We start from the raw sequence: 14,398 nt of genomic DNA, 5'->3' as shown, positions 1-14,398 counted from the left end.
AAAGAAAGGGAAAAAATCAGGTGTTTGTTCACCTGGTAATAAAGAGTAGTGGCAGCCAGCTTTCTTTTTCTTTCTTTCTTTCTTTCTTTCTTTCTTTCTTTCTTTCTCTCTCTCTCTCTCTCTCTCTTGTCCTCAAAGAAAACACTGGCAGTGAAGACTTCGGCTTTAACAAGAGACAGCTCAGTGGAGCTCTTATATCCTGCAGTTATCTGCTCAATAAAATTTCAACCATGGATGTTCCACCTTGTCTCCTCAAAGTGGTGTGTCATCATGACACCGGGGCTCCAGGGGTGTCCTGCCCCAAACACAATGCTCTCTGTTCCTGCCCCCCCCAGTCTAGGGTGCCAATGTGCCAGGACCACGGAGGTACTGGCAGAAGACATCAGGGCAGATTTACAGGACAATCTTTTGAGCCTGTTAAACACAACGCAAGTGTGTTAGACCCATGCTGACACAAAAATGGAACATTTTGTTTCCAAGAGAAACCAAAGCTACTTTCTGTTTGATAAGTTTTATATGTGAGGTTATGCCGTGAAGGAGACAGGGTGGAATGTTACTAGGAAAAAGACATTAAGAGTAGGCAGCTTTTGGTACATTAATTAAAACTCAGAAGCTGTTCAAATTAGTCTTGGAAATTTAACAGGGAACTGTTACAATGCCTTCCTTTCAGAGGTGGTTTTCTTTCTCAAAATGAATGAAATCTGTTATGTGAGAGTACTCCTCACTGTCTGTTATGTGTTAGAGTATTCTTCACTGTCTGTTATGTGTGAGAGTATTCCTCACTGTCTGTTATGTGTGAGAGTATTCCTCACTGTCTGTTATGTGTGAGAGTATTCCTCACTGTCTGTTATATGTGAGAGTATTCCTCACTGTCTGTTATATGTGAGAGTATTCCTCACTGTCTGTTATGTGTGAGAGTATTCCTCACTGTCTGTTATGTGTGAGAGTATTCCTCACTGTTTGTTATGTGTGAGAGTATTCCTCACTGTCTGTTATGTGTGAGAGTATTCCTCACTGTCTGTTATATGTGAGAGTATTCCTCACTGTCTGTTATGTGTGAGAGTATTCCTCACTGTCTGTTATGTGTGAGAGTATTCCTCACTGTCTGTTATGTGTGAGAGTATTCCTCACTGTTTGTTATGTGTGAGAGTATTCCTCACTGTCTGTTATGTGTGAGAGTATTCCTCACTGTTTGTTATGTGTGAGAGTATTCCTCACTGTCTGTTATGCATGAGAGTACTCCTCACTGTCTGTTATATGTGAGAGTATTCCTCACTGTCTGTTATGTGTGAGAGTATTCCTCACTGCCTGTTGTGTGTAAGAGTATTCCTCACTGTCTGTTATGTGTGAGAGTATTCCTCACTGACCACTGTGGGAGGGTGTTTACAGTGAGATAAGAGGACACAGGAGTGTCATGCAATGCCAGACTGAGGTTCAATTAACTCAAAATGAAAAGCCGTGAAGTCATCAACATGAAACGTGGAAATAATTTAAAGCATGCTCCTCTCTGGCTTTTATGTCCTCGTGACGAGACAGAATTCTTGGTGTCAGCCACAGGGTTTCCATAAACAAACCTGACATAAACAGCAAAATGCAGAGCACACATATAGTACATATGCTCTAGGCCAAAAGAGAAAGCTTTGAGAGAGAAGTAGAAAACAAAACAAACAAAAAAGAGGTTTAAGTTTATGCTGAAATGAGGACTGAAAGCCAGTTAAAAGGTTTAACCTGTTCTCTGTAAGTGTTGCTGTGTCTGTTCATATTTTGGAAAACAAACAAACAAACTATTACCTAGTTAGGCCCACTCAAAGAATGAGTGCCACTTTTTGACTTTATAAATGATAGACACAGGCCTGTACATTGGAGCTGGATTCAGACTCTAAGTAAGATCAAGTTGAGCTAGACATGAGGCAGAGCAGAGGAATGGAGCAGAATGTGTTGTGGTGCTAAGGGAGAGAAGTTACTGTAATCTGAACTGTTAGCCTGTATTACCAGTTGTCTGAACTGGCATTAAAGAAGAGTGAAGACAATAGGAGTGAAAATTATCCTGCTGAAACAGCGTTGACTAATGAAATGAAATATGCGAGCTGCTACTGTAAAAATACAACAAATATTAAGTTATCATGATTTGAAATTAGTGATTTGGTGTGTGCAAATAAGGGATGAAGGGAGGAGAAGAGGACGGACGTAAGTAAATAAGGTTTTTCTTCAACTTTCTCAACTATTTAAACTACTTTTTAACTTTTTATTTATTGGTCTGTTTGTTTTTAATTTTACCACAAGTACTCCAATAGAGAGAGAGAGAGAGAGAGAGAGAGAGTAAAATAAGAAATCATAGACATAAATGTGTGTGTGTGTATTTTTAAATAGTAAGAGAAAGCAAAAACCCAAGAAAAGAAAGAAAAAAAGTAACTGAGGCCTCCATTTCTCAGTGAGTTTGGCTGAGTGTTTTTGACTGATTTTGCAGATGAATGGATGGAGGGACTGGGGAAAACAGACTGTGTCCTGACTGTGAGGGAACCGCTAGACAGACTAAGCCAGAGAGAGAGAGAGAGTGGAAAGAACCTTGGATTAGGTGAGAGAGCTCACACACTCTCCTCTTTGTGCTTGAGCGTATCTTTACACACACTGTGTCCTACAGTGACTGTGGCCAGGGGCTTGTTTCCATGGCCACGAGAACCAAATCCCAGCTCCCTAACCCTCATCAATGTTCTCCTTCTAGCACCTTGGCCTGTTTAGCAGATTAATAGCTACAACTTAAAATTCAATGTGGGTTAGGGTGGCCCATATCTGGAGGCCACGTAACCTACTTGTAAGGCAATGTTCTTATAATTTTCCTGCTGTCCTTCTTGCAAATTTTCCACCTCCACACTGCACATCCCAGACTCCTCAAGGTAAGGCGACTTTAACATGACTTGGGTACTGCTTTGCTTTTGTCCTGACAGCTGGATCAGAATCAGTTCTCCTGAGTGGAACACCATTTGTCTTTCAACTTAAATAAAAGAAAACTGACTCTAGTTCAGCTGTTTCCAATCAGGATCCCAAATCATTCAAAACAAACACTGAGTTCCAACCAGTCTGATTCAATCAATCGCCAAACCCTTGATTATCTGACGCAAGCATGCTGTTGCTGTACGTGCCTGGTTCTCCCCCAAAGGCTCAGTCAGGGACATCAGCAGGTCACAGAATAAGGCGTGAGGGTACCTGTGAGTCGGACACCTCGGACGGTTTCTCCGTCAGGCTGCTGCTCTCCGCGGGGATCAGGTCATTGTACTTGGTGCTGACATCTTCATCGGAGTAGTGCAGGCTGCCGGGGCTGGGCCTCGGAGGAGACCTGTCAGCGTGGGAGGAGAAGAGAAAACAAAAACAACACATTCAGAAACATCTTCACTGTACTTCATGCCACAACCTCCTAACTGGATTAACTCATCAATGCAAATCAAATGCATTCTCACAGAGGAGGACACTGTGAGGGGAGCTCTGTTGAATACCTCTGGTGATGAAGAACTCCACTATCATTAGCTTCACAAGGAAAAAAAAAAAAGATTGTTGGAGCAGTCTTTCAGGGACATCAACCTTTCAGGATACACTCTTGTCAATATTATCATGGCCTGAAGGTATCAGCTGCCTCATCTCAAAAACCCAACAGATTACAGAATCACCTGAGCACAGAGTTTCATCTGTGGGTTTGTTATTTGCTGGAGCCATCAGACATCCGAGTCCAGAAGTTCCAAGAAATTGTGAATCAAAAGCTCCAGTCTCTTTTCATTCTGTCAGCATTTTTTTCTCTGAGAAAACTGATCTCCTTCAGCATAGACCTATTGGACATCTAAGTGGTGTTTCCAACAAAATCCAGGCAATTATGAGCGCTAAATAATTTATTCTGTTCTAGACATTAAAAAAAAGACTCTCTCCAGTTGGGGAAACATACATGTCAACAGAGGGAATGAAGAATTTATCAGAATACTTTTGGGGACAAGAGCAAAGCCACACTTGGCAGATGCACCATTTGTAGATTACACAGCCCTGTCTTTTTGATGTAGTACAGACTGGAGATTGACTTCAGATGAAGACAGCATTTGTTTGGCTCTTAAGTGCCAGCGTGGTGGTGGTGGGTGGAGGTGGGGGGTGTAGCTGAAGGGCGAAACTTTATGAGAATCATGGGACAGCTGTGAGATTTTCCAGCGTCTAGTGTCCGAACGGATAAATAATTCCCTCTGATTAACCAGAAGGGGCAGTTAGCATGGGAGGGGGGGCAACGGTGGGTGTACCTTGTGACTCCTGTTCAATAAAGTGGCCCTTGTGAAGGTAACCACACACACACACACAGTCAGACAACCACATGTACTAACACACACTGTAGAAGCCAGAGATTTTTTCTCTCCTCTCCTGGCCTCCAAGGCTCTCTCAGATAGCCTCAGATGGAGTAAAATGTAACTGCTGAAGTCATACGTAAAGTATAAAAATAACTAAACTCTAAACACGATCGGAGCATTTACTGAGTCCTGTAACGAAACATTGACAGCGCTCCACAGAGAGACAGTGGTGTGAGAGACTTTCATATCACACTCAGCAAGGACAGTTCATGAAATACAGTGCAGACACAAACAATTCTTCATGTAGTGTAGTTCCCTGTAAATTGCTGACATCTGAAATACAGTGCAGACACAAACAATTCTTCATGTAGTGTAGTTCCCTGTAAATTCACTTTTTGTGTTTTGAGACTGCTTTGTGAAGTATCTGTTACAGAGTGTGAACATACACACTATGAGTGACCAGAGAATCTCAGCTGTCACAAGCTTTTGAGGTTTAGGACTGTACACTCTGTCGGTCGTTGCGTAAGGCTTTAATGGAGAGAAGCTCTGTGGGATGTGTTCTGGACTCTGATTGGCTGGGGCTTGTCCTCACCACCGTTACCACTGCTCAACCTCGAGATTCAATTTATTTTCATCCCAGTAGAGAAATATTTTCTTCTTTCACTGTCTCACTCCATCCACCCCTTCTTCTCACTATCAAAACAAAGTATCAGTTTACTTTCTGGCTTTCGTCTTCTGGGCTGTTTTTTCCTTTCTTCTTTTTTTTCAGGGGTAAACTTAAAGAATGGAGTAAAATTTGTATTTCTTGAGACTGCTCCTACAAACTCACCCCCACCTGGTCTAATGCAAATAACTGAGTGAAACGAGAGGGCAGAGCAGTGGTACAGTGCATTGACAGTATTCGAGGGAGACAAGAGTAATTCAGTTATGCCTTAAAACTGAATTATAGGATGCAAACTTTAATATGAAATCACAAAGAATGAAACACATGAGCAGCAAAAGTTCCAGCACTGGTTATGTGAGTCTCCGGTCCCTCTGGAGAACACTGTGAGATACATAAGACCTTTCCTTAAGAAAATGTCTTACTGTTAAAATATTATTGATTCTCTGTGTGTGCTAAAGTTATGCACTCCCCCTCCCCCAAAAATATCAATTCAAAATGTCATTTTGCATATACATTCCTGAGCTGGGACTTTGACTCTTCTTCAGTCTTGTGTAGTCTTCTGAGGACTCAGCGTGTCTGAGGAGACATATGGACCTCCTTGTCTTTGCTGACAGGCCCAGTATGTTAGTTCTCGCTGTGTTAGTTATGACTCCCAGCTCAAGGACAGAGAAACAGGAGCAGTCATGTGACTCCACTCACTGAACCCTCAGTCAGATAAGAGCTCGCTTAGAGCTTGGCCACCCGACATAATCTAATATTACCCATCACCACACGGAGTCTGGAGAGTGTTACTCCAAATGTGTGTGTGTGTGTGTGTGTGTGCGTGCGTGCGTGCGTACATGTGTATATGTGTTTTCTGTAACTAGGTAATTCTCTGTCTCTCTGTTTCTCTCTGTCTCTCTTTCTCTGTGTTTTTTTGTGCATTGTGTGTGTCTGGTCAGTTATCTCCTTTATACCAAAGAACGGTTTACTGTTTTCCTGAAGCAAAAACACTTTTAAATATCAGATGTCTCTGGTTTGTGCTTTGATAACCATTTTTGATAAGACTAGCCCAATCAGCACATAAATGTTGCTCTCTACACAAACACACCCTAAACAGACCAGACTAAATGCCCTGTCCACAAATTACATCTGTCACAAACCTCCTACAGCTCTTCTCAGTTTTCCTCGCCCAGCTTTTCTGCATGATTTAAAAGGAAACAAACCAAAATACTCTCATGTTTAATTTTTTGATCATGTAAACAGAAAACAGAGGCATTGCTTGCACTTATATAAAATGCCTGGTTTGAAGTGCTTGGCACGCATTTGTTGGGAAATGTCAATATTTGACACAGCTGCAATTCTACCAGTTCGCCTCAGATTTCTAAATGGATTCCCATCCTCACGATCTTTTCTGTCCTACTCAGACCTGTTAAGGATCACACTGGGGTGTGGTTCACATCTGATATCTCTCATCCTGTATTAGTGGGATGCACAAAGCTAAAACATATATACATTTACAAAGAAAAAAAATCCATCAAACTTCTTCCGATTGTTAAAAAAAAGAAATTCTAAAAACGTCTCAAAGATGTCTTCCAACCTTCTGCATACAAAGCAAAAACAGTACACAAAAGAAAACTATAAAATTGTTGGACAATTTTACAAAAAAAAAAAAGGAAAAGGTGTTTTCCTCCTTAAATGTTGACTAAAAACAACATTTTGCACACAGCACTCAGAGGTGGGACCCTGTGTTCATAAGAGAGCATGCGTATCCCAAGTCTCTCCTCAAACACAGGCCTTTGTCTTTGTGGGAACTGAGGAGTCGTCTGAGAGAAAAAACAGGCAAATGTTTAGGCTTGTGATCAAAGACACCTCCAATAGATCCTTCAGACCCTCTCCACATCCACACTACAGGCATTTCTGAGTATCATGTTTCTGTAAATGTGTTTCAAAGGAGCCAGGACGACTTCACCAGCTTTACGGCTCTTTTGAGAAAAGCTTTGGTTTCTCATTACTGTTTTTTTGCTTTCAGCAATGTTTCATCTGACTGTGTGATAATGCTCCTGGGCTATTTAGGCCTTTTTAGACTTGGTACCTTGTTGTTTGATAAATCTTGCACCTCAGTGGGGTTCAAAGCGAGAAAAGATGCATCTGTGCATTCTTCAAACAGCTCAGGCTCAATGCCAGAGCTAAGACAAGGCCTGTTGGCTGGCTCTCAAAGCACAGGACATCTTTGATCCCTCAGCAAAGTCAAACAGAAGGACCAGGCCTACGTATGCAGAGGGGAGGGATGGAGGGAGGACCAGGCTGATGGATGCAAAGGGATGGAGGATAAGACATTAGCTATAACACACTGAGCACTGTATGTACGCAACAGCTGGGTATGTGTGAGCTAGCACTGATGACAATACATTCATAACGTACAGTACATAATGTTGCCCTCAGCACCCAAATCAACTGACAGTTTGACTGTTTATGTATGACCGAGAGTAAGGGCTGAATCTTTGAAATAAATACATCCATTCAAAGGTATATGACTGAAATTAATAGAGTTCTTCTGAAACTGTTTTTGAAAAAAGGCTTAACCACTTCATAAGTCTCCATAAAAATAGGATGAATTTTGGTTATGTAATTAGATTCAATTTATTGTGGAACATATATTTTTGGCTCCATGTACCATTTGACCTTCCTGAGCTTCCTGCCGCGCATTTTTCTGAAACCTAATTATTTGGATCAGTTGTGACATAAACCTCTGGCCAGGTCAGCAGCAAGAGAGACTGAGGGAAGGTAACTGCTGATGAACTAGTGCATTCTACAGCCACTTAAATGAGCGGAGGAAACTGCTTCATTAGTAAAACCCAGTCTTCACATGGTGTTTTATGATGGAAACTAGAAACAGGGAAGCTAGCCATCCTCTAATGCCTTCAGTTGTTCCAGAAGGCTAAGGCGTGTGGCCGTTTTCCATCCACACAGGCATTAACAACTCAGAAATAATGGGATGCCAGTGCTCTTACAGATGTAGAATAAAAACCGAATAATTACTGTAATTGTCATGCTGTAATTACAAATAATTACAAAAGAAATGGAATCTTAATGCAGACAAAAAAAAAAAACGTGATACGTGTTGCGATAAGTTATGCTGTGATGCATTAATATCAATGACAAAAATGGCAACAAACAACAATCAACAGAACAACAGTCTACTCAAAACTAGACAGACATTTTAAGCACTCTTGCTTCACACATTTATGTAAACCTGGACAGCGAGAGGCAAAGTGAGATTGAGATTTCTAAGAACATCTGGTTGAGGCCAGTTTTGGGTGATTTAAATGAGAGGTTCAGGTGTAGAGTGGAAAAGTGCACTGACCTAGTGTAAACTCCATTCTTTCTACAGAAGGAGTTCTTCACAGACAGACGTCTGTTATTGAGCTCCAGGGCTGGGAACCTTCCTTCGTCTAGACTGACCATCTCTCCGTGAGTAAGGGCATTGCAGTTGGAGTTACTGCCTGAAAATGAGTGTGGAGACACTTTAGAACAAACTGCAAAAAAGACAGAGGTCAGATTTTCACCAAACACAGGAGCACCTCAGTCGACATTAAACTTGAATCAGAGATTTGATACTCTGTCCCATAAAGCAGCCCTGGAAAACTGACCATGTAGTCAGTACATCAAAACAGGTGTGTTCCAAATGTTTTTTTTTTCTGGGTTTATCAAATTCTGGAGTCAACTGCCAACAAACTCAATTTTTTTGATCAATTCAATAAGATCCCATGTGAATACTATTCACTTTCAACTAGAATAACAACAACAACTACAACAACAGAAATCATATAGTCAAGAGCTCTCTTTTAACACCAATTACCCCTCACCACAGCTAAACTAAATCCAATATTTACTTTCCCTGGCAGAGGGCATTATTAACCTCAGTGCAAAGGACTACCCATTTTCCATCCATTGTTCTAGCATTTTCCGTAGCCCACCCGATCCAAAAAGACATACTTAATCACTAATGCTGTAAAGTAAATGTTTGTGGGAAGTGCTGTGAATAGGCTAGAGGAGAAGGATTCTGTGGATTCTGTGGACAGAGGCAGGTAGGTTTATTGCTCTTTCACTTCACAATGTTAAAATACCACAGAAGATCCCTATCTTACCTTACACAGTAAGAGACTTGGCAGATCAATATAGATTCCACAGCAAATCATGAGCATGTAGATCTAATGCCATCTATGCCATGGTTTATTCTGATATAAACACTCTACAAAATGTTGACAGGATCCTCTGATCAGACCAAATATTTTAGTTTCAGCTGGAGAGAACAAAAATAAGTGCTTTCAGATATTTTCCCAAGCAGTCATAGAGTGACAGTGTTTTTCCAGTCGCTTAAATAAGCTACTTTGGACACAGCACATATTTTAGTGTGGTATGGTGACCTAATCCCCTCTTCTGAATTAGGGAATAATTGGTATTGGGGTCAGAGCCAGTGGTTATATAAACGCAGATGAGCGACAGAGTTCTGTCCCCCGGCTTTGGAGGCCTGGAGTGGGGGCTTCGGGGGAAGGTTTTTTTGTTTGTTTTTTGGCAATAAAAAATGGGCCCTTTGTGTCCTGTGACATGTTTAGTGACCTGTGCTCTGGGTCTAGCCTGGATCAACCCTGCTCTGGCATCACCTGCTCCACTAAAACCGCTGACTACACACAAATGCCCTGCTGATGGAAAAACAATACAGGATTCTCTCTTTTTCTCTCTCTCTCTCTCTCTCTCTCTCTCTCTCACACACTCACACTCACACTCAGACACACACACACACACACACACACACACACACACACACACTCACACACTGACACAGTGTTTCACTAACTCCCTCCCTGTTAACAGACTTTATACGGACTTTAAGAGGAATACTTACCTGAATCAGTTTTCTTGGCATACTTTTTGCTCTGACCTCTGATGATGAGGATGAATACCAACAACAGGATAAAGATGAGGCCAACCAAAGCTACAACCACTAGAAACCACCACTCCTCATAAAATGGTGCCACCTTCTGGGCTGGATGACAAAGAGCACACATCCAATTTGTTTTGGCAACTGACATCACACAAACATAATGCTTCAGAAAAATCATTTATGCTCCTGCAGAACTGGCTGCGGTGATTTCATAAGCACTGTTGAATACCTGACTGTTTCATATCAATATGAGGGGAAAACCAAACCTGATATAGATGGGGAAGGCTGGCTTGGAGAGCCATAGCCATAGTCATTCACTCCAATAACCCTGAAGTCGTAGCTGACACCTTGCTTGAGTATGTCCATGTTGAAAGTGTACGATGTCACTTCCTTGGGAATATCTTTGATCAAGATGTCCCATAGCCCCTCATCTGCGAAAAGATGATGTTTGTTTAGCGGACTCAAATTTGTTTTCACAAAGGAAAACAAGTTGTCCTCTCTCTCTGTCAAATATCGACCTTCACAGTTCTGAAAGGACATTATAAGCCATCAAAAATCATTGAATTAATGAAGTTATTAATCACTTCTGAGTCCGTCCCGTACAATATATAACCCAAGAAAACAAACAGCTCAGCTGCACAAGACTTGTAAATTAATGTAAGGCTATTTCTAAGGCTCCTTTTACAATTGTCGTGGTGATAGTAGCAAAAACTTTAAAGGACTAAAAACCAATGTAACAACAGATTAATTTAAGTACAATGGAAGAGTAAAGCCTGCAACTAACACTCTGTGAGCTACCTTTTAAGCCATAGTTAAATGACATGCATTGCATCATATTTTGCTGTGCTGTAAGTCAGTTTATTGCAGTTAATGCTGTTGTACCAATAATCAGACCCCTCCTCACCTGAGGGTCTGGCCTCAATAACGTAGCGGGTAATGGGGGCTCGTCCGGGATCTCCGCTGCTCCAGTGGAGGGTGAGGGCAGAGCCATAGCGGGAGATGAAAGGCTCCCCAGGGGGCCCTGGGGCTCCTAGGCACAGCGAGAACACAAGATTTAAAAAGCAAACAACAAAAACAACAAAAATACAAAATCATTGCCATCGTGGGGTTAAAATAAAGACGAAATCTATACTACACATTTTCGGTAACCTCAGAAACTTAAGGCTGGTGTGAGAACTGGTAAAGTGTGGTATGACATCTGATATGTTCTTAATTGTTGCACAGCAGAGAGGAAGACAGATGATAAGGCCAGTTGAACCATGGATAGCCAGTTGGAAAAATAAAAAGTGGTAATAAAAAGAAAATAAAGCAAATAAAAAGGGAGACGCATAACCAGACAGAGGGAGTGCCAGAGGTGAAAAAACACAGACAAACGGTCAGACAGACCTTCCCCAGGACCTGTGGTGATGTTGGCTTCCATGTCAGGCCCATAGGTGAATGTTTTGGCTCGGATGCGGAAGTTGTAGGTAACGCCATCAGCAAGGTCTTTGATTTTCATCCAGAGGGGAGCACTCCCCTTCACGTCCACTGTCACAATCTTACTGACGCCTGGGGGGGAGGGGGAGTGAAGACAGTCGGCACACGCCACTGAGGACTCTAGACAAACACACCCACTTTAGTCCAGGCACCAACAACACACATACAGACAGAGACACGGACACATACACAGACACACAATGACACACACAACCACACACACACACACACACACACTTACACAGACACACGCGTGCACGCGCGCACACACACACACACACACACACACAAAAACACACAAACTAACACACATTCATTCACTCAACACATCCCTCTCTGTCCTAGCCAATGTTAGTTTTATTGTTTTAGAAATGGTGACTTGGATGAACATTCTGCGGCTGGGAAAGACTGTAAATGTTATGAGGTATAAAACATTATTCTGATTGGACATGATCGACTCCTGAGGAAGACTAGGGAGGCTTGTGTGGTTTGAGCTCTGTGATGTCACATCCGTGAGAGTGAGAGTGAGATGGCCATGCAGTGCTTACCATCGACAGGTGTGCAGGGCTCATAGATGAGACGGTAACCCTCAATGATGCCGTTCGGGTAGGTGGGTTCCCCCCATGACACATTAACGGAGGTGGTGGTGAGTTCACTGAAGTGGATGAAACTGGGAGCACTGGGGGCTGTTAAAGGGAAATCCAGAGAGACAGAGCCAGGTTATGATAAAAATCACTGTCTATCTTTTAGAGAATAGATGTAGATGATTTCAGAGACTCAAAACCTCATGTTCAAACAAAACCAATCACTCCCTCAGTCAGACACTTAAGAGAGTTAGATGAACTCAGGCATCCACAAAAAGAAAGTTTCTATTTTTTTGGTTAAAGTGCACAGGCTGATGAGCTAAACACTGAGGTCACTGTACTGTCAATGTTAGTGTTACACTGTTTATGCTCTTTTTTCCCCCTAATCTCAGGGTCACAGAGAGAGAGAGAGAGAGAGAGAGAGAGAGAAAAACAGAATTGGAATCAGAATGTTTCCACACCTCCCTTCACACATCCTCTTATTTTTTTCTTCTTTGAATTGGACACTGCTTTCATTTTCCCAAAATAACAGAATAAGGACAGAACAGACAGAAAGAAAGAAAAGCCTGAGTTACCGTCATATCAGGCCAATGTACTGATCTGGGGTCAATGAGAGTCAACTTTTAACACAGTCTTATCCACTCATAACCCCAATTTTTGATATCTGATGAAGTAGACTCCCTACATTAGATTCCCTTTTGTGGTGAAAGAATGAAAAACACATTTCTTGCTGGCCTGGGGGGAGGGGGGGGGTTCATGATAGAGAGAACAATCTGGTAACTGTCCCCCACTGTTATTTGTCACTGTGGGCTCAGAGCTCACACTTGCCAAAAGAAACCACAAGAGCTAGATAACCCACTCCAGAGAGACAGAAAGAGAGATGCTTCAAATATAATTAGAGTATGTTTTTAGCAGAGAGAGGGGGGTGGAGGTGGCGGATATGACACAGAGAGGGTATTGATGGGGGAACTGTTGGTCATTGTAGGGTCTTTGGGACAAGTTTCAAGAGTTTAAAAGAGAGTTTAGTCAGTCAGACCTCAGAAAAACTTTATGGCATCAAAAGAATTTAATAATTTTTCATTGGTTGAATGATTCATGTCCCACCCACAGAGGGAGAGGATGAAAGGCTGGTTTAAGTACCTGTCATTCCATTTTTTTTACATGTACTTGGACAGTTTGGGGGCTTGACTTTATTCTGGAAAGATTATTCATATTTTTATGCAACCAATGTAAATATATCTGTGACCATTTTAACAGCAGTAACTATCATCAACTATGTCAAGTATAATAAAAGTAGCAACTATCTCAATGGATTATCGGCCTGTCATTGGATTGACAAAGAAAATGATATATGTTTGGACTCCAGGACATAGAGACATAATGCAGCAATCAGAAAACACTTTAATCAACTGCTCTACTAAATAGCTACTCCATAATGACCATCAATAACCTAAATCTGTTGTCAACACCTGTTACAGAGGCAGTTTAGCCATTACACTGATTTGGGCCTAGGATTATAATAAGAGAGCTGATCCCAGATCAGCTGTTAGACAGGGAAAGAGACTGGGCTGAGGTGAAGATTTCTTACCAGCCTGTTGGGTGCGTCCCCGTGTCGGGGCGCTGCGGGGCCCATCTCCGGCGGCGTTGAAGGGGGCGATACTGATCATGTAGGTGGTGTAACCAGTCAGGTTCTTCAGCTTTACTCCCCTCTCAGGCAGAAAGAGCGTACGCAGTTTCTCCGTCTCATTCTTCCGCTGATATTCCCAGAAGTAAATCTGCACAAGGGAAACCCCCAGCCCATAAACCTCAGACAGGACTTTCAAACCGTGGCATCCAAATCATGTCAAAAACAAAACTGGAATACTTGGGATTTCACTGTTTATGGACTACCCTGTTACTAATGAACGGCCTGCCAAACTGAAAACACAAAATACAAAGGCAAAGGACATAGATTCTTTTTGAAATATTCACTGTTTGGCAATGGGTAAAGGGAGAAAAACAACAACAACCACCACCACAGCATGAAATACAGATCATTTAGACCATGAGACAAACACGACAAACAAATCATGGAAAACAGATTGTTTGGACCATGTTACAAACACAAAGGACCTAGTCAGAGAGGAGTTTTTCTATATCCAGCCCTCAAGTCCCCCATCACACACACACATATACACACAAGCACACCTACACGCACCCACCCACCCACATGCACACACGTGCACTCACACGCACGCACGCACATGCACGCACGCACATGCACACACGCACACCTGCACACCCCCCCCCCCCCCCCCCCCCCCCCCAGCAGACACACACACACACATACACACTCACACCACATTTCTGTGCCAGCTTGTTCACACGCACCCCAGACCAAACTCGTCAGCTAATTATCAAGATGTGGATTACTTGAAAAACAAACAAACAA

The 14,398-nt window shown here is 42.2% G+C and overlaps 1 protein-coding gene across 1 annotated transcript in view; it reads right to left on the bottom strand.

Moving 5' to 3' along the window:
* Positions 1–14,398, bottom strand: part of sdk2b (sidekick cell adhesion molecule 2b) — an 83,414-nt gene that overhangs the window by 5,863 nt on the left and 63,153 nt on the right. Inside the window, exons 36-43 of the mRNA XM_030774276.1 lie at positions 13,556–13,742; positions 11,932–12,069; positions 11,294–11,455; positions 10,812–10,937; positions 10,174–10,338; positions 9,865–10,009; positions 8,327–8,461; positions 3,205–3,334 (exon numbers count right to left, since the gene is read on the bottom strand). Coding sequence (XP_030630136.1) covers positions 3,205–3,334; positions 8,327–8,461; positions 9,865–10,009; positions 10,174–10,338; positions 10,812–10,937; positions 11,294–11,455; positions 11,932–12,069; positions 13,556–13,742 — 1,188 coding nt within the window. The remainder of the gene's footprint in view (positions 1–3,204; positions 3,335–8,326; positions 8,462–9,864; positions 10,010–10,173; positions 10,339–10,811; positions 10,938–11,293; positions 11,456–11,931; positions 12,070–13,555; positions 13,743–14,398) is intronic.

Source organism: Chanos chanos, chromosome 5 (assembly GCF_902362185.1).
Source record: "Chanos chanos chromosome 5, fChaCha1.1, whole genome shotgun sequence".
NCBI lineage: Eukaryota > Metazoa > Chordata > Actinopteri > Gonorynchiformes > Chanidae > Chanos > Chanos chanos.
This window is presented reverse-complemented; position numbering and strand designations above follow the sequence as displayed.